At 38.4% G+C, this 20,785-nt stretch overlaps 1 protein-coding gene across 2 annotated transcripts in view; it reads left to right on the top strand.

The window, feature by feature from the left end:
- The window catches only part of slc12a2 (solute carrier family 12 member 2), a 224,029-nt gene that overhangs the window by 184,910 nt on the left and 18,334 nt on the right, over positions 1-20,785 (top strand). The window contains exons 15-21 of one of the 2 annotated variants that reach the window (XM_072281723.1): positions 4,704-4,803; positions 5,871-5,982; positions 7,538-7,678; positions 8,538-8,644; positions 10,517-10,596; positions 12,500-12,640; positions 20,417-20,464. In XM_072281723.1, the coding sequence (XP_072137824.1) occupies positions 4,704-4,803; positions 5,871-5,982; positions 7,538-7,678; positions 8,538-8,644; positions 10,517-10,596; positions 12,500-12,640; positions 20,417-20,464 (729 nt within the window). The remainder of the gene's footprint in view (positions 1-4,703; positions 4,804-5,870; positions 5,983-7,537; positions 7,679-8,537; positions 8,645-10,516; positions 10,597-12,499; positions 12,641-20,416; positions 20,465-20,785) is intronic. The other variant, XM_072281724.1, reaches the window with a different exon arrangement.

The raw sequence follows: 20,785 nt of genomic DNA, 5'->3' as shown, positions 1-20,785 counted from the left end.
GTGGAAGCTGACGAAGATGATGTTGAAGAGGTTTTGGCATCCCATGACCAAGAACTGATAAATGAAGAGCTGATGCAGTTGGAAGAGGAAAGGATAACAATCGAAACCGAATGAGTAATGATAAAGTACGACTTTAATTTTGAAAGGGTACGTCGGTTTAGGGGATATTTGCAGGATGGTTTGAGTGCTTACAAAGAACTGTATGATAGAAAAATGCGTGAGGCTTGGCAGTCAAGCAAGCCTTCCACAGCAGATGACGAACCTCAACCTCCGACATCGAGGCGGGCAGTCATAGGAGAAGATGAGCTGCCTGCTCTAATGGAAACAGATGACGAGATGACACCCCAGTGTCACATCACCCCAACCCCCAGGCCGCAGACAGATACCGATTTGCAGAGAATGCAGCAGTAGCCGGGAGGCACACAGCACATCTTTAAGAAAAAAAGTCGAAATAGACATGCTAATTAATTAGGTGCCGCCCAACACGTAATTGTCGGCTCAGATCAGAGACAACACAATCGGCACTGATCTGGGCTGACAATTACGTGTCGGGCGGCACCTAATTAATTAGCATGTTTATTTCGGCTTTTCTCGTAAAGATGTGCTGGATGCGTCCCGGCTACCGCTGTACCCCTGCATGCTTCGTGGCAATGTATCGCTCGGCAGCCTGGAGGGTGGGGGCCACTGCACCACCCAAACTCAGACAAGTCTAACACACCATCATCAGTGTGCTCTGAGCTGTCTTCCTGATTCCCGTAAGTGATACTACACTGTACATACATTATTTCTACTTATATCGGCTGTGTAATTTTACGTTATTTGGTATGATTTGGCAGCTTCATAGCTTAAAGGTTACTGGAGAGCGCTTGCGCCGTATTTTTGCCAACAGCGCTTGCGTGAGATTTTCGCTACGGAGAACAGTTCAGGCAATGATTGTGGAAAAGTATTTCTATTTTATATAGGCTGTGTATTTATCATTACTGCTTTTACTATATGTTACTGTTATTTTAGGTTTTATGTGTTATTTGGCATGATTTGGTAGGTTATTTTTCGGTCTGCGAACACTCAGAAAATTTTCCCATATAAATAAATGGTAATTGCTTCTTCGCTTTATGACACCCCGGCTTACGAACCGTTTCATAGGAACACTCTACCTTCGGATGGCGGGGGAAACCTGTATGAAGTGAAGTGTGGCACTACACAATTTGAAGATGTTTTAAAATATGGTTCCATAATGCAGGTTGCTTTAACAAAGGCAAAATTAATTAGCGATTCATAACTTTTGTTTTAAATCTGGTTCCATCTGGTATGTGAAGTTGGTGAACCTGTGGAGAAAGTACTGGAAACTGGACCTGTTCTTTAATTTAAAGTACAATATATTGAGCGTATATTTATCTTTATACTTAAGTATATTGCCAAATAGTGTATAGATTGTAAAGTTAGAAGAATGATCAACTTCCTATGTTATGACATCGTCTTCTTATAATGGCATTTTGATATTACTGGCAGTGTGTGCAACGTTCTTCTGAAAATCTTCTTTTCTGTTTCTTTCAATTATTTTGGTCACTGTCAAACATGTATTCAGACAGAAACCAGAGTTGCTATTGCTTGGGAAACTGTGCAAATGTCATCTTATTTCTCCCCTTCTGCTATCTGCTGAACTATCCATCAACCTAATAAACGGAAACAATTTTGAGGAAATTTTGTTCACTATTCTTTGCACAAACTACACAACAGGTGCAACCAGTTCCCCTCTCCCACCACACCCTCAATAATTTCTCCTTCGGCTCCTCCCCCTTCCTTCAAGCCAAAGGTGTAACCATGTGCACTCACATGGGCCCCCAGCTATGGCTGCCTTTTCGTCGGCTTTGTGGAACAGTCGATGATCCAAGCCTACACTGGCATTGCTTCCTAACTCTTCCTATGGTACATCGACTGCTGCATTGGTGCTGTTTCCTACACTCGTGCTGAGTTCGTCAACTTCTTCAACTTTGCTTCAGTTTCCACCCTGCCCTCCAATTTATTTGGTCCATTTCCGACATGTCTCCATCTCTGGAGACGGTCTATGTACTGATCTGCTCTCAGGATTAGGCTTTTCATTCCAGAATTACTGAGATATCATCGTCCTTCAAAGAAAAGTGCTTTGCTTCCTCCACCATCAATGCCACACTCAACTGCATCTCTTCCATCTCATGCACATCTGCCCTCACCCATCCTCCCATTGAGGGATAGGGTTCCTCTTATCCTCCCCTACCATCCTGTTAGCCCCCGCATCCAGCACATAATTCTCTAACCTTTGCCGTCTCTAAGAAGATCCCACCACCAAGCACATCTACCTCTCCTCTTTTCGCTTTCTGCAGGGAATGCTCCCTACACAACTCCCTTGTCCACTTGTCCCTCCCCACTGATCTCCCTTCTGATACTTATTCTTGCAAGCAGAACAAGTACTACACCTGCACCTACACCACCTCCCTCATCACTGGTTGAATTAGGACTAGTTCTGTGGTAATTTCTGTGTTGTAGCTACAATTCCGGGCCCCAAACGGTCCATCCAGGTGTGGTACACTTTACCTGTATCTGGTGCTCCCAGTGTGGCCTCCTGTACATCGGGGAGACCTGACGTAGATTGGGGGACTGCTTCACTGAGCACTTTCGCTCCACCTGCCACAAAAAGCAGGATCTCCCAGTGGCCACCTGTTTCAATTCTACTTCCCATTCCCATGTCAACATGTCAGTCCATGGCCTCCTCTACCGCCACACTGAGGCCTCACTCAGCTTGGAGGACCCACAACTTGTATTCCATCTAGGTAGCCTCCAACCTGATGGCCTGGGCATCGATTTCTCAAACTTCTGGTAATTGTTCTCCCCCCACCCCCCTTTCACCATTCCCCATTCCTGTTTCCTTCTCTCATCTCATCTCCTTACCTTACCTGGCCATCACCACTCTTTGGTGCTTCTCCCTCTTTCCTTTCTTGCATCATCTTCTAGCCTCTCCTATCAGATACCCCCCTTCCTCAGCCCTTTATCTCTTTCACCAATCAACTTTCCAGCTCTTTACTTCACCCCTCCCCCTCTCTGTTTCAACCATGTACTACTTCCTTCGCCATATCTTCTTGCTCTGACTTGTCCTGATGAAGAGTCTCAGCCTGAAATGCCAACTATTTACTCTTTTCCATAGATGCAGCCTGGCCTGCTGAGTTCTTCCAGCATTTTATGTGTGTTCTGCTTTGGATTTCCTGCATCTACGGATCTTCTTGTGTTTGTCACACTATTCTTTGCTCTTTTGCCTATAGCTTAAAAGAAGGAATTCTTTGTTGTGGCAATCTTAAACCTGGTCTTGAACTGAAATAAGAAATAAATCAATTCTTAGTTATCAAGTAGAACTTTCCGTCAAATGCAAAGAAATCCTTTGCTGAATTTGGGCGTGTGCCTCTGAAACTGTGACTTGAACTGGATGTCTTGTCTCTCATCCTTTACAGCTGAAGCTGGTAACAAATTTCAAATGACTGGCAGCCCTTTGGACACTTGACTGATACCCATAGGGCAGTTGAAATTCAAGACATGTTTCTCCAAATATTTGATTTGACTAAGGTGATTAGAGTACAACTACAATGGATTGACAGTTCAGACTATGCCAAACGATTTGATTTTTGAGATTTATTTGAGGCAGTGAGTTGAGTGCTCCTTTTCATTGTTTGAGAACATTTATTTTGGATCAGATGATTGCAGCAGATCTATAGGGAGTGTAGTGTACCTCCTCTAATTGCCTTACCAACATCCTTTTAAGATTCTTCCAGGGTATTTTTTTTAACCCAACTTTGTTCTTTCTCTCCTCTTACTGAGCTTGCCTATTTATATTCTACTGTCCACTTTTGCTTGCTTTCCTGCCCTAGCAATAATAATTAAAAGCTATAATCAAGTAGGAGATTCCCATTCAAACAGCATTACATTGCCTTGGTTAAATGTGTTGGTAAAGATAGAATGAATTTATTACCAAACATCTGTTTGTCCAACATCCATTGTTGGAAGAGGTAGAAATTTCTAAGAACAAAATATTCAGTCTGGTTGCACATACTAATTATCATCCCTCACCCAAACAAATGCTTAAAGCTGAACATTGGTTTTCTATTTAACCTTGAAATGAGTATTACTAAGACTGACTATTTCCATCTCTTGGCATTTTCCAGTTCTCCCTGTCTAAGCTCATCTACTGTATCTCTCATCCCTATCATGTCTTTTTTTTTTACTAAAGTTGACAACTCGAGTATTCTATGCCTTCCCTGCTTTTCACACTTCATAAATTTGAAAGAATCTAAAACGTTGCTTATACTTTAACCTATTCCTATTTCTCCATCTTTGCAACTACCTCTGTTCCTACCAAAGCTTTAAGCTGTCAACATCTCCTGGTATCTCCATGTCTCTTTTAGGATGTTTCTTAAAGCTCACATTTCTTTGTGTTGCCATGCCGGATTCTTTGGTTAATCTTGCAATATTTTGCAACTTTAAATGTCATATAATGACTGGTTAATATGAGATAATGTTCTGTTAAATGAACAGTATGTAGGGATGCAACAGATTAATGATTTTTATTGTGGCTTTTGACAGGAACTAATCTGTCTGAAACATTAAAATATTCATTGATCTTGTTTTAACAATAATATTTGCAAATACTTTATACTGACATTCTTGATTCTTTTCCACAGATGTAAACTGGGGTTCCTCTACACAGGCTTTAACTTACCTGATTGCCTTGCAGCATGCCATCCGTCTTGCAGGAGTCGAGGACCATGTAAAGAATTTCAGGTAAATAGACATTATGTGAATCAGTATTTCAACATTTAAAACTTGTCAGTTACATAGAAGATCTTGCACATTCTTCTATCACCACTAATGATGGATTTTAGTCCATTGCCATTCTATGTATTCATTAAAATGTAAGCTAGGGATAAAATCTATATTACATTTGCAGTATCATATGTTTTAAAACTTTATGAAAGATGCTTTAAGTTTGAATTTGAATAGGAGGTGCAGGATCACTGCTTCATGGCTGCCGTTGTTTCTTGCATTCAATATTTTGCTTATTTAAAAAAATAATTTCGCTCTCACTGTGCATAATGAAAAACAATAGCCTTGAAGTGAAACATTGTGCAAAATAATAATCCTGAATTCTAATGCAGCCAAGTAAATTATGGCAATATAAAATCTTCATATTCCTTGAGGTGCAAAATTGAGTTTTGGTTGCATATCTTTTTTAGTAAAAGACTTAACATGTCAAACTAATTCTTTGCATTTATATAAAGTAGGGGTCCCCAACCTTTTTTGCACCACAGACCGGTTTAATATTGACAATATTCTTGCGGACTGGCTGATGGGGGGGGTGTGGTGGCAAGGGGGTTGTTTAAGTAGGGTTAAACTCACCTCAACATGCCTTTTACAGTTAAGGTTGCCAACTTTCTCACTCCCAAATAAGGGACAAAAGTAGCAGTCAAATCCCGGGACACTTTACCACAGGAAAGGGTATATTTTAAGTATAATAAATGAGAAGCAAGGTAGGAAGGGAGGGCGAGTGGTGATGTGGAGTTTGACAACTTAAGGCTTGAACAAGTAAGGTGAGGTAATCAATGCTGCAACGGTGGTAATCTGTGAATGGGCAAGAGGTCAGGGTGTAAAAGTGCATACATCTGAAGGTTACCTATTTGCAGGCTATAGAAATGACGAGGAAATAGGAAACTGCTATCGGTGTAGCCTGAGAGCATCTGCAGAGCAATTTGAAGATGAAGATTTCAGGGTTTGTGATGTATTGGGGAATTGTATTGCCCAATGGATGTGTAACATTCCTATATTGATTTTTATTCCAAATGATTGCACAGGCCCCAGTGCCTATTGATGACAGGTGCTCCAACATCACGTCCTGCTTTGCTCCATCTCGTTCATGGTTTCACAAAAAATGTTGGACTAGTGGTCTGTGGACACGTTCACACGGTGAGTTTGGTATATTAACTTATTTTCAGTTGCCATCTTGCATTTCAAGGCTCATAGTTGAATTCTACAATTTGATTTTATTACACATTTTCAATGTTCAAATTATTTCCTCTCATCCATGTAATTCACTGTCTTTGATTTGCACCACCTCTCTCAGTACCCTTTATTTCTCTATTCCACTCACATTGTGACCCACCCTTTGCCTCGTACTCTGTTCCAGCAATGCCTAATATAACATGAGCAGCACTTCGTCTTCTATCTTGGGCACAAATAATGAATTCAACACTTTCAGATAACTGGCCTTTAGCGATAAGTCATCCATTATCTTTTTTCAGATACCGCTAACACTGGTAGTCATTTAATCTCTCCTGGTTTCCAGTTTATCAGCGATCTTCCATTTTTATTGACTCCTTTTCTTTGCAAGTTTCAACTTATTTCCTTTCAAACTTGTTTCCCAGTTCTGATGAAGGGGTTTTGACATGAATTTGCTCACTCCAAGTTGATAATCTAAATGTAGGGCATTTCAATGACCTTTAATTGTAGTCCTCATGACCACTTTGATGCCATTTTCGTTCCAGTTCACAACAATAGGATATAAATCATTTTACACTCTGTCATGATAGTTCTTAATTCCTCACGCTACCTTGATTCAAACAAGTTTACACCTTTTACAAAGGTTTTAACAAGGGACGGAATGCTTGATAAATGCAGGACAGTGGATGCACGTTTTCTCATGATAATTGCTGGGTTCCATAATTCAAAGGCCAAATCTTTTGGTGCCTGACACATAGGGCTAGAAAAATTTATATATCTGGATAACTACTTAAGAATAAACTTGTAATCCTGTAAATAAGAGAGCCAATTGTTTGTTTTCTGCCTGTCCATCTGTCTCCCTCATAACTTGCCCCATTGTCTGGCTACTTGGTTCACTCAAAGTACAGGCAGATCCCTTCCTTATGCCCATTCGGGTAACAGAAATTCTCCCTCACAGACTTAACCTATTCTGCAGCACAGTAGCGTAGCGGTTAGTGTAATGCCATTACAGCACCAGTGATCAACGAACTAGGTACAATTTCTGCTGCTGCCTGTAAGAAATTTGTGTTTTCCCTGAGTTCACATGGGTTTCTTCTGGGTGCTCTGGTTTCCTCCCACATTTCAAAAGTATATATGGTTAGGGTTAGTGAGTTGTGGGCATAATATGTTGGTGCCAGATATCACTCATTTCATCATGTGTTTAAATGTACGTGTGCCAAAGTTAATCTTTAATCTCTTTGTATCTAATTTCACCACTACCCAAAAACTAGAGATATGGAATAAAATATGGTTTCATGAAATTAGTAGGGCGAGGGGTCAAAGTAAATACAAAATGGCTTTGCTTTATGGGGGGAAAAATCTGCAGCTGCCTCTGGGGTCTTCTGTATATTCTCCAATAATCAAGTATGGTAGCATTTCAAATTGGCTTGTTCAATTCATCAGAAACCCAAGTCTTTTAGACTAGTTCCTAAGATATTTTTTTCAGAAAAGTACAGTTATATGAAATATTTTATTGTTCTAGGGACCGCTCAGACAAGCTTTGAAGGAAATCTCTACTGATCAATCCAAATACCAACGGTGGTTAATAAAAAACAAAATGAAAGCCTTCTATGCCCCTGTATATGCAGAAGACTTGCGTGAAGGAACACAGATCTTGCTGCAAGTAAGTTTTGATTTTATACTAATATCTGTCTAGTATTTCAGATGTTTGCCTAACATCATTTCATGGACTTTCAGTTTTGTATTACCCCTGTGGCCGGAGTACAATGATGATGGAGTCTGAAAAAATACAGATTATTCTTCCCTTAAATTTATTGATTTGTGTGTGTGGGTTAATTGAAGACAAAAAGCTGAACAAAGTGCGTGTACTGTGGTCAATTGCTGATATATTGTTGCATTCATACTCTCCATCCCTTCATGAAAGATTGGGTTTAGACTTGGGACAAGTTCATGAAATATTAATAATTGTAATATATCATTGGGGAATTAAAGAGAAATTGTTTTAGGTATTTAAGAAATTAAGTTTGAGAGGGAAAGAATAATAAAGATTGATTAGTTCAAAACACTGATAGCACCAGAGGCAGTTGGTTAAAATTGTCTGAACAACTTTTTTTATAGTTTTGATATTGGGAGCTGCTTCAAGTATTGATAATAAAATTATTTTCTGTCATTTGGTGGTTGGTTATTTCACCCAGGTAAAACTTAGTCTACAATTCTGTTACCGGGCAATGATAAACAGATTCAGCAACAAAAATACAATAGGTGCATGCTACCTATGCTTGGTTTCCGTTATCATAAAGAAACAAATATTTTGCTGCATTAGGTGTTGTATAAAATTACTGCATTCAGGCTACTTGACTACCTCTCGGATCAGTTTAAAAACATTTCCATTTTTCTCATCATCCTGTGGCTTGTGGATTTGATCATCAAATGCCCACATATGAGGAATTGTTTTTGTACTGCAGTTCAAACCTACGTTCAGATAGAAAAGTGACTTTCATTTTTCTTTGTTCTCTTTTCAGGCTGTGGGACTTGGCCGAATGAGACCAAACACACTTGTCTTTGGCTTTAAAAAAGATTGGCGTCAGGCACTTATGAAAGATGTGGGAAATTACATAAATGCTATTCAGTGAGTTACTGCATCTTCCTTAAAGCTTCCACATCCTTCTTACAATGAGTGACCGGAACTGCAAACTATATTCCAAGTGTAGTCTAACCAATTTTTATTTACAAATCACATGCTTTTTTCCCCACACTGGAGCCCCAAAAACAGGGAAAATTGTAAAGCATGAAAAACTAAAAAAAAAATCAAGAATTGATATGTCAAAAGATCAAAAGTATTCATCCCCCTTTCCTCAGTATTTATTTGAATGTCCTCCTGCAGCTATTACAGCCAGTAGTCTCTTTTGATAAGTTTCTATTAGCTTTGCACAATGTAATGGAGCAAGATTTGCCCATTACTGTTTGCAAAATTGCTCAGGTTGGGGAGCGGCAGTTGACAGTAGTCTTGAGGTCTTGACAGAGATATTTGATTGGGTTAAGGTCAGGACGCTGAACCACTCAAGGACATCAATTTGAAACCACTCCATGGTTGTGCTGGCAGTGTGCTTTTGGGTCATTGTCTTCCTGAAAGACAAACATCCTCCCCAGTTTAAGCTTTCTGGCAGAGGTTAGCAAGCTTTATCCAGGATCTCTCTGTATTTAGCAGCATTCATTATTCCATCAAACCTGACCAGATTACCAGTCCCTGCTGCCGAAAAGTAACCCCATATCATGATGATATCATGTCCATACTTTACAGCAGCGATAGTGTTGACTGTTGCTTAGTGTTGAGGCCAAAAAGTTCCAAATTTAGTCTCATCCGACCAGAACACCTTCCACATCTTGACATTATCTTCCCAGTGATGCTTTGCAAAGTCTGTACGGACAAGGATCTGCTTTTTTTTGTTTTAGTCAGGGCTTCTTCATTGCCACTCTTCGATTAAATACCTTTTTTGTGCAATGCCTTGGAGGTTATGAAGCCATGAGCTTCATCTCAAGTTGCAGCCACTGACTTCTACATGTCACTCAGTGACTGTTGGTGTCACAGTAATCTCTTTTACAAGTGCCAGTCTTCTTCGCTGACTAAGTTTACAGGGGCAGCCTGGCCTAGACAGTGAGGCTTCATATTTCATCCATTTTTTCATGATGTACTGCTCTGAGCTCTGAGGTATGTTCAGTGCCTTTGAGACAAGTGTTGTACTATTCCCCAGCTAGGTTTGTGCCTCTGTATTATCATTTCCCTAACTTGTCTTTAATGCTCTTTTGTCTTAATTTTGATTTGTTCTGTTGGAAATCTACCATACTTTTGGACCATCCGGAGTGGGGTATTTATTCTTATGAATTCATTGAAAACAGGTGATGTTCCAATTTTCTACATCATCAAATTGGGTGAATTGGAATACAGCATATCGCTCCTGAGGAAAGTTAGCATAGGGGATGAATACATTTTCAGCATCTCAATTTTATTTTTTAATTTTCAGTAAATCATTGACAGATTTTGGAATTTTTTCTTCTGATTTGACATGCTGTACAATGCTTTGTAGAAAAGCTCAAAAATGCTACTTCAATATATTTTAATTTTAGAAAAAAGACTGTGAAATTTGAAAATAATTGTGGAGGTTGAATACTTTTTCAAGGCACTGTATATAGCTAATGTGCCTATAATTTTGGACTCCATTGCATTTTTTTAAAATAGCTTTGTTTTTCTATAAGAAATTCCAGTGTTTTGTACAAACTAAATTTTCTCAATGTTACATGAGCCATTATAATCACTTTATCAAATCAGAAGATGAACCCCATACATTTACTGCCTTTGGGTACTTTAAACACCTCAAAGTATAAATAAGTTTTTATTGTGTGTAACAAAGGCTCATTAAATATGGTGCCTAAATAAGGCTAAGAATTTTGTTTCTAGTTTGTGGTTAAATAATTGTTCTTGTAATGTATATTTGCTTTGCAGTGATGCATTTGACTATCAATATGGAGTGGTTGTCATTAGACTAAAGGAAGGCTTTAATATTTCTCACCTTCAAGCACAAGGTGAGATTTTATTTTAGATCTACAATCCATTTAATTCTGTAGAAAGATTGTATATTTTGGGGAGGGAAGTGTGAAGAATGCTAATATGCTTTTGAAAATACAAATTCAATATTTTTTTCCACTTTATGGATTACTGGCATTAGGAGTTTTTGATTAGTTGCTAGACATGGTATGGGGAAATGAGGAGGAGTTGCATATGAAGATCAGTAACATTAAATTGGTGTTGCCAGTGATCATCTATGTCCATTCTTGCCTCATTTTGTATCTTGTATACACACTACCTTGAGATGTAAATGTTAACTTCTCAGCTTGGAGAATGCTTGAGTATGCCTATCATGAGAAATGATTGAGAATGCTCATATGTATTATTTACATATTTGAATCAAGGAATCAGCTTCTTGCCAATCACCTAGAACTACTCGGGGCAGCTGCTTGTATGGGATAACTCTTAACGAACAGAGACTAATCGATAACATAGCTGGGATTGCCTTCGTTTATATGGGACACTGTGCCGCTTATTTGGGATTGGAGACTATGCTGAGCAGTTCTAAATAGTGTCAGTGCTCTTGTGTGGCTATTGGACAATACACTGTGATAGAGTGAACAGTTTTTAAATGGCGTGTGTTGGTGTTCAAAGCAGTGATGTTTGTCACTGATAGTTAGCAAGAAATAAGCAGCAAGGCAATTCCGAACAGTTTGACTTACTGTGGTTTCGAGCATTCGGGCTTGGAGATGCGAGAAATGGCCAGGAGTGAAAATGAAACAATTTGACTGCTTCAACAAGCCAGAAACTACGAAAAATTTGAAGGTATCAACAATCATCTTGAATGTTACAATGAAAATAAAGATTTGAAAGATACAATCATCATAAGTATTGTATGGAGGCAGTCCATTATCTGCACCAGATGTGTGTGCTGATTTTGTTCATTTACTGTTAACCAAAAGAGCACAGCAGCGTACTCTGGATGAATTCTTGGTTAACAATTATTAGGGACTAATACACAGCTTTAAAGTACTAATTTGTTCTGTATTTTATTTAAATACATAATTAGTTACTCAGTTAAACAGTTTTTTAAAAATATACCTTTTTAACTACTTCCATGAAACTTCTGCTAATTGTGACAATCACTTAAATTGAGCCAAAATGCAATGGTTCCAAATTGTCCCAATTAGCCGTAATCCACTGAACCTTGTCATTACAAGTATGCTAGCGCTGCTGATACATTTTTAATTTTTGGGCATTTGGGATAAACTTAGATTTTGACAAACATGGTAATAAGTCCCACAGATAGATTCTTTATCTATTCAAAAATACTTAACTGGTTTCCCTTGAGTATATTGTTGTTCTGTTTTCTGACCTTCTGCCTCATGCCTGGAGCTAATGCATTTTTTGAAAATTCTAAATGAACAAGAATTGAACTGTACTAAGGTGCTTAAAATTAGTATTTTTTAGAAAAGAAAAATGGATAGCCAAGGACAAGTAACCTTAAAGATAGGGAAAACTGGACCAAATCGAATGGTTTTAATAGTTATTTAAAAGCAAACCCGTAAGGAAAGGTTTTGTTGTTTGTACTGTACTTTAGTCAACTGTTCAAATTACATCCTGTTTGATCATATCATTATTACATCATCTTTCCTTGAAATCTTATGAGCTTGATTTGGTTCCCCTCCTTGCTGTAGTGTTTACAACCAAGCTAGGCCTAGAGTATGCTGGAGAACAAATGTATTAATGTGGAAGGGTCATCATATTGTAATGGATATAATCTTCTTCCACACTTCTACAGTTCATTTTACTGAACTTAAATGTCTCTCAAATCATGGACACATTCAAAATATTGACATAACTGAGAAAACAGATCAAACATTTATTTGTTATTGCTGTCCATTATTTTCACTTGTACAGAAGAGCTGTGCACTTCTCAGGAGAAATCTGCTCATCCCAAGGATGTAGTAGTTAATCTAGAACATTCTGATGCTGACTCTAAGCCATCTTCTAAATCTGTGAGTGAAACCAATAGCCCAGCAGTGTCACAAGACCACAAAGGTAAAAATTTGCATTCAGTACATATTGGTAACATAGTGAATAATATTTTTTAAATGGTAGTGTTGACTTTATTTTGATTTTTTTAATATTGATCTTTGCCAGTTTCAAGAAAATAAAAAAAATAAATACAGTACAAGTCATTTGCAAGGTTTTCTTTTGAAGACACTTCACTAGAACTAGTGCAGCTCTGCTGCTTTTAAAAGAATGAGGAAAAAATAATTGGCCTCTTTAGTTAATTCCACATTTGGCTAGATTTTAATTATTTTTTCCTGATATTTCCAATATTCTGTACTTTCCTCCATCTGTAAATGGGGAATTTTCATTTTTATTTAAGAAAAACATCTATTTCTTGAGCATGGTGCCGAAGTATCTGTTTAATATATTAACTTGGTAACTAGATAATTCCAGTAATTTAGAAGTATTTCCATCTCGCTGAATAGAAGGCTTTAATAGCGTTCTGAGCTACAAGCCAGAAAAGACTCCAACTAGTGTAGGTCCAAAACTAAAAATTGATCTGTCTTCCTGAGCTTCTTGGGGTGGGTTAAGTAACTTAAGGAGAAGTGGGATTAAGTTAAATTACAATACATTTGTGCAAAGTGAGCGCAACTGGTGGAGGGGAATCTCTGACCTGATGGACAGTCTTGGCCCAAAAAGACGACTCTTTATTCTCCAAAGATGCCACCTGACCTGTTGAGATCCTCCAGCATTTTGTGTCTGTTCCTCTGGATTTCCAGCATCTGCAGAATATGTTGTGTTTATAATCTTTCATGTTTTTGAGTACTTCCAGTAGTAGTGACAGAGCACAATATCCACCTGTAATCCTGTTGTAATAGTTGGAATTTCTTTGATAGGCTCACTTCAGTGTAAACAAATGACCATTTAGTGGAGATAACTGTCAGTTAGTATTTGATTTTGGGTACAACCAAGTATTCCCCATCTGAATGTCATTAAATTAGCAAACATTTGATGGTTGGAGCTGTAATCTGTTTTGCGGAAATTGCCAAAATGACTCAATCACTGACAGGAAGTAAGTATGGTAGCAGTCAGTTTGTTTTATATCAGAGGTAAAAGCATTCCTATCTGCAAGAGATTTTGTGTAACTTTTTATATAAATTTTATATTTATATAAAAAAATTTAAAATGACTCCCACTGAGTTGTTGTAGATTGTTTTTAGAATAAAGTGTACTTCACAACCTGTGGCTAATTAGAGGTGAAGAATGGATTCATACCCTGGCTATGGACAAGGAAGAGGCCCAGAGGCTTAGGTTGGCAGTGGTGTGATTGCACTGAGAAGGTTTGTGACAGCTTCACCACCAATCTCTGCAATTTAATATAAGTATTTGCCAATGATCACAATTCACAAATTTTGTTTTATCACCAATAAACAAATGAATTAAAAAATATCATCACAAATTCATTGCAATTAAATGGAGTGAGGCTTTAATTCCCTTAAAAGACAGATCAAAATCATGTGTGATTAATACAGTTAAAATATATTGAGTAAAGTGATGTTGCTATCTGTTTTGATGACTTGCCCAATAAATGTATATTGTGGTTGTCAAGTGCTTGCTTGCTTACTCCTGCTTGTGCATCTTAAATTCCCTGTGCGGCGATAGCAAATAGTTTTGCACAAATATGTACAAATAAATTTATCAGACAGAGTATTTTAATTCATGAATATGGAGAATTATAATAGGTGAAACTTCTGTTGATGAACTAGACACAAATTTTGTTAATATCAATGAAGTTTGCCCCTTCCATCAAACCTGGAGTTGTTACTCTTAGGACATTCTTTGGGATTTCAGATATCTACAAATATGATTATATTTAAATTTAGGATAGGAAAAATTATAGGTGTACTTTTCAACTTGGGCATCCCTACTGAATTGAGGGTGCCTTACTCCACTGATAATTCTGTCATGACAGATGAAGCCAAAGTGGGATCTACTGACTGCCACAAGTGGCAGGAGCTGGTTGATGGAGCAGGTGGGTGCTATGAACAGTGATGTGTTCTTTCTGTATTTTCACTGGGCTTCCATTTGCTCCTATTGAAGAGATTCCATGTTCTTGGTGTCATCCGGTAAGCGTGTCAGAACTACCAATGGAGCACATGAAGATAATCTAATTATTTAATCAACTAGTGACTGCTATTCAGCATTTCCACTCCCCCTCTGCCCTCCAAACCTTTGCCACTAGGATTGGTAGTAGCCAGTCTTTAAATCAAATGCTTCATTATTTAAACTTAATTTACTGGAGTAGTAGAGTATGACAGCATAAAACCAAGCACTTCAGCCGATCGAGTCCATGCCAGCCTGATCTTCTACATAGTTCCACCTACCTGAGCCTGGACTATACACCTCTATAACTTTCTCATGCGTTTTCCTATATAAACTTGTCTTAAATGTTACAGTTAAACTTGATTCTATCACTTCCACTAGGAGCTCATTCCACACTATTATCTCTAAAGTGAACAAGTTCCACCTCAGATTCCCCTTAAGTATTTCACTTTTTACCTAAAGCCTATGATGTCTAGTTCTTGTCTCACCGAGCCTGTGAGTGAAAAAAACCTACAAGCATTCACACTACCTCTGCCCTTCATAATTTTGTATACCTCTATTAAATCTCCCCTCATTCTCCTACATTCCAGTAAATAAAGTTCTAACCTATTGAACCTTTCCATATAACCGATCCCTACAGCAAGCACTAGTCACAGACCTCCAATCACAGATACTACCACTCTGTCTTCTCCCACGAAGCCAATGTTGAATCCAATTGACAACTTCATCCTGACTGCCAAGCAACTTAACCTCTGGACCAGCCTTCCATGCAAGAAATGCCTTTGTGAAATGCCTTGCTAAATTCCATGTAGACAACGTCCACTGGCATTTCTTCATTCTTCATCAGCCTTCTTGGTAACCTCCTTAAAAAGATTGGCCTGCCATGCAAAAGCCATGTTGACTCTTCCTAATCAGGCCCTGCCTATCCAAATACTTGTATGTCCTGTCCCTTATTATATGTTCTAATAATTTACCCACGACTGATGCCAGGCTCAGCAGCCAATAATTTCCAATTTCTTTCTTAGAGCCTTTCTTGAATGTCAGAACAACATCCTCTAGTCCCCCATCAGAATTATGAAATTGAACCTGCAACGAAATTCACACAACAAAGATGTGTTCTAAATGTATCTATAAACCTATAGGACATTCAAGTCTAAATGTTTCAGTTTACCACAGGCATTAGTGTTTTATTTCTATTTGCCAGATAAATGCTGACATAACAGAATTGTGGCTGAAATTGTGTCTTTTAAAATGTTGGTGCTTGTAATAGTAATGCAACCTCTCCAGATGGTTGAACATCCCAGTGGAAGAAGTATTAATGCATCCTGCAACTCTAATCAATTAGTCTCTTATGAAGAAACCTCTGTTTACATCTTCCACACCTTGCAGTTTGTTAAGCTAATTAGCAGTGTTTCTTTTAATTTATCTTGGCTTAGAGAACTTGAGTGATATTTTTTTTTACTCTTGCCATAACTAAAATATCTTAGTCTTAGGAATTGCAATTTAATCTTTTTCTAAACTTCCACACTGGAATTAATTTTTACTATTATATCTATCCTGGGTTCATAGAGCATCACAGACCAACACAGGGTCTTTGGCCCATGTAGTCTATGCTAAATGTTTAGTCTGCCTAGTCCCATTGATGTGCACCTGGACCATAGCCCTTCAGACCTCTCCCATCTATGTACTTAACCAAATCTCTGTTAAATGTTGCAATTGAACTTCCACAGGGAGCTAGTTCCATGCTCATGTGACCTGAATGAAAAAAATTCCCCCTCAGGTGCACCTTAAATATTTCTCCTTTCACCCTTCAAAGTTCAAAGTCTTCAACTGACACGTAACCTTTCCCTGTAGTAATTAAGTAGATAATTGCAAGTGTGAAGTGCTGATTAAATATCAATCTAATTGTAAAAGGAAAAGATTCAACTTTCCTCTGAGCGTCTCGGGCTTTGGATGGTGGAAATTAATTATTGTTACAGAAGCATTTGATGTAAAAAAAAATCTTGAAGAGCAGAGAAAAACAAGTGGATGAGTAAGGGATCTCTCTGGCTCTCTGGCTCTCTCTCAGTAGAACCTCCATCTGAAATTAGCAGACATCATTCTCTCATGCAGTCCTTTGCTTCTGTTCCTATCTTGTCATTAAGCAAATTTGGAAGCCACAGGTTCTCTACAGATGTGTCAGGGTGGGTAGATTCCTCAGCCTGTTCTGGATTCCTAGGTGTTACTGATGCTGATCACGATGTCCTTAATGCCCTCCATTTTCTGGTTATGGGCCGGAGATCCCCAGGAACTGATAGGTATGTTTTAATGGAGTATGTTTTAATGGAGTATGCAGCTGATCTAATATCATGGAAATTGTCTAATTTGTGGGTCCCCACTTAAGAGTTAGCCTTTCTGAGGGAAATCGCTTTTTGATTTGATTTTAATTGAAGTAACATCTTTCTTCCATAATTGTTATTAAAGATTAATTTGTCTTTGCATCTCTTGCAACTTATGTAATATGTGAGCACATATTGTTCGCTATATTGGATTTTTTGTACAACAGAATTGTGTTATTGTAGCATAAAGATAGTCAAGTAGATTAAAGTAATATCAAAAATCTGTTGATACAGGAAGCTTTCTGTGCCTGCTATGACTACACCAAGTGAGTGGCACTGTGTAGAAAGTACTCTAATTCTCTTCAGTGATCTTGCAAAGTTTGATTTGGTGTGATTTTCTTGTTTGCTTTTTAGTCTATGATGCATTGTCCTCCCCAGTGGAATTTTAAACTGGCAAAGTGAATCAACTCATTCCAGGCTTAACTATATAATTCATGACTGCGCATTATTTGTTAATAATTTAACTCTCTAATGACTATCAAACTGAATTTTACACTGTATACAAAAGCTGATTAATTATCCATCATGGATGATAATGAGGGAGTTTAATTGAACAATCATTGTATATGTTTGACTCTAATATTCCTAAAAATATGAAATGCTATTATCTTATATTTTAGAACTTATTTTGGCTTGTAATCAGACAAAAATTTATAAATTTTTCAAGGGTATATTTAATATCAGAGAAATGTATACAATATACATCCTGAAATTCTTTTTCTTCGCAGCCATCCACAAAAACAAAGGAGTGTCCCAAAGAATGAATGACGGTTCAACGTTAGAACCCCAAAGCCCCCCACCAGCTTCTCCCTCCCATACACAAGCAGCAGCAAAGCAATGATCCCCCTCCTCCACCAGCAAAAAAAAAGCATCGGCACCCCCCACCGAGCACTCAAGCATGCAACAAAGCATCAATAAAGACACAGACTTGTGGTACCCCAAAAACTACTCGTTCACCCAGTAATTTGACATACCACAGGTTCTCTCTTTCCCTAATAAGGGGAAAAAGAGGTGTCTGTTTTGTAGCAAGAGGGAAGACATAAGAACAACTAGCTGATTTACAATGTTAAATGTACGTTGCGTCGCTTTTTCCAAGCTCTGTGCCCAAAGAACTCGGGTCTCTGGGCACGCAGCCAGCTTGCTGCTTTCAATCTTCCATGTACTCCCACGTCACACCGATTTTCTGCAGAGACATCAGGCTAGAGTCCACCTGCCTCCAGAGCCATGAAATCCCGAAACTCCCAAGGCTAGCTAATCTTCTAAGCTTTTCTGCAGAGACATCAGGCTAGAGTCCACCTGCCTCCAGAGCCATGAAATCCCGAAACTCCCAAGGCTAGCTAATCTTCTAAGCTTTTCTGCAGAGACATCAGGCTAGAGTCCACCTGCTTCCAGAGCCATGAAATCCCGAAACTCCGAAGGCTAGCTAATCTTCTGAGCTGCGTCCTTGGTATAATGAATAACGGCAAATCATGAGACCCTGTGAGCTGGTACCATTCCCGCAAAGAACTGAAGTCGGCATGTAACTTTGGGTCAGGGTCTTCAAAAGAACCCTGAAAGGGAAAAATAGTTATTAAAAACAGAAATAGAGCAGTTTCTGAAGATGCAAGCAAAGGAGTTGCCGTTAGGCGCCGTCGTCTCCTAAGCTCACTAATTCAATGTGGGATCAATATTTTCTCAATTGTAAAAATTTTAGCACTAAACATCCAAGCATCTGAAAGACAAATATATGTTAGGGAATACAAATGGAAGTTGGCCACAAAGAGAAATGTGGTTAACTTTCTGCTAGATTGAACTGGTTCAGATATTTACAAAAAAAACCTGAATGTTGGAACTCCTTTGGTGCTTTTCAGTGCAGAAGTGCTACAGTTTTAAATTAAATATTTTACTTTTTCATGGCAGAGGGTCATTAATGCTGTAGGATTTACGTAATGAGTTTGAGACAGCCGAGAGTACTTCAAAGTTTATTTGAGTGTCTCTTCTCACACTGTGTAAATTTTAAAGCATGGACAGTGGTCTTCAATTTAATTTTGTGATTCCAACATAATGGGACTCCAGGGTTAGCGTGACCCTATTATGGCTTGGGTGTCTGAGTTCAATTCTGATGTCATCTGTAAGGAGACCATACACCCTCCCCCTGGAATGTGTGGGGTTTCTCTCTGTGCTCCGGTTTCCTCCCATAGTCCAAAGATGTACCAGTTAATAGGTTAATTGGTCAGTGTAAATTTTCCGGTGAGCTAAACCAGGAGTTGCTGGGCGTCAGAGCTTGATGGGCCAGAAGAGTCTATTCCATGCTGCATGTCTGAATAGAATAAAAGAAGTTTGTGATTTATATCCTTTTACTAACACTACCGAGAGTCTTTCTAGTTAACTGTGAATAAAAGAGGAGTTGGCATGAGAAGATGTCAAGATTATGTCTATCGAGCCATTGCAGTAAAACTTACTTTCAGTTACTTTTGCAACTCATCACAGCATGCTGGCTTATTCCAGATTGAATGGTATCCCTAACCTTTGCAAAACAATTCCATCTTATAGATGGCACCAGGCTCTTCCACTTTTTTTTTCCCTAGAGTGGTTCAGTATCTGAAGGACTTCCTTGCACGTAATCTAGCACTGTGTCATTTGGTCATCACGCTCTTTCAATGTTTATTCCTAACTAACAAAAACGAAGTGTGTGCATATTTGAATAGAAACTTTCTATTTGCTTTATGTGCTGCCAAGATTTGATCATCCATGTTTGAAAAGGGGAGAATCCACTCTCGCAGCCCTAATTTTATGTAACACTGGTCAGAAGATGCTAATCTGGGATATAGTCGAAGAGAGTGGGTTGGGGTGGGGAAGAAAGTAATAGGATACTGCTTGGACTTAAAAACTGTCCTGAACAGGGACTAAACTCCCTTTCCCATCCATTTCCCTCCTACACATTGATTTCTGCCTACATCGTTCTACACTTGTCTCTGAAAGAATCTGTGATAAGGTATTGGGGATAAATTTGAAGTGGGAAGGAAGAATAGCATTGCTACTGATTGTTTTCATTTTACATCAGAAATAAAGCAATCACTTCCTAACTGGCTTTGAACAAATAGGCACATGCAGGAGATGTGGGCTGGTACTTCTGACAGTTCTCTAAGCAGTGCAGCACAATTAAATATCAAAGCTACTATTTGGGGTCCATTCATCCAGTTTTCCTACATCCTTCAATTTCCAAATTAATATTCAGAACATAATTCATCCCATCATTGATTCTATTCTAAATCAGCTATTAATGTTTACTTTTTGAGTACACCATTGATGCATTTGAAGTTAACTTTTATTTTTATTGGTTATTTTGGCTATAATGCAGATGAAGAAGATGATGGCAAGGCGTCAACACAGCCACTCTTGAAAAAAGGCAGGCAACTCCATCTTTTGTTTTTATTTGAATATTTACTTAAGTTGTGTTAGAAACCAGAATTCCATTTCGCTCTTTTTATTTGTACCATTGTGGATGCTAGTTTCTTATTTTGCTTTAATGCCGGACATGTATGTTTATTTGCCGTTCCCCATCTCTCCCTTCTATTAGTTAAACCTGATTCTTTAAAATTTGTGCAAATCCTGGTTGAGTGCTTCGTTTACGCAACTCTTAATTGCCTTTCAATAATGGTGTACAGATCAAGTGATGGTAGTTAAGTCAGTTTTATTTTAAAGCAAGTTTATCAAGGGAGATTGGACT

Source organism: Mobula birostris, chromosome 17 (assembly GCF_030028105.1).
Source record: "Mobula birostris isolate sMobBir1 chromosome 17, sMobBir1.hap1, whole genome shotgun sequence".
Taxonomy (NCBI): domain Eukaryota; kingdom Metazoa; phylum Chordata; class Chondrichthyes; order Myliobatiformes; family Myliobatidae; genus Mobula; species Mobula birostris.
The sequence above is the reverse complement of the archived record's forward strand: the minus strand, read 5'-3'. Positions and strand labels throughout refer to the sequence as shown.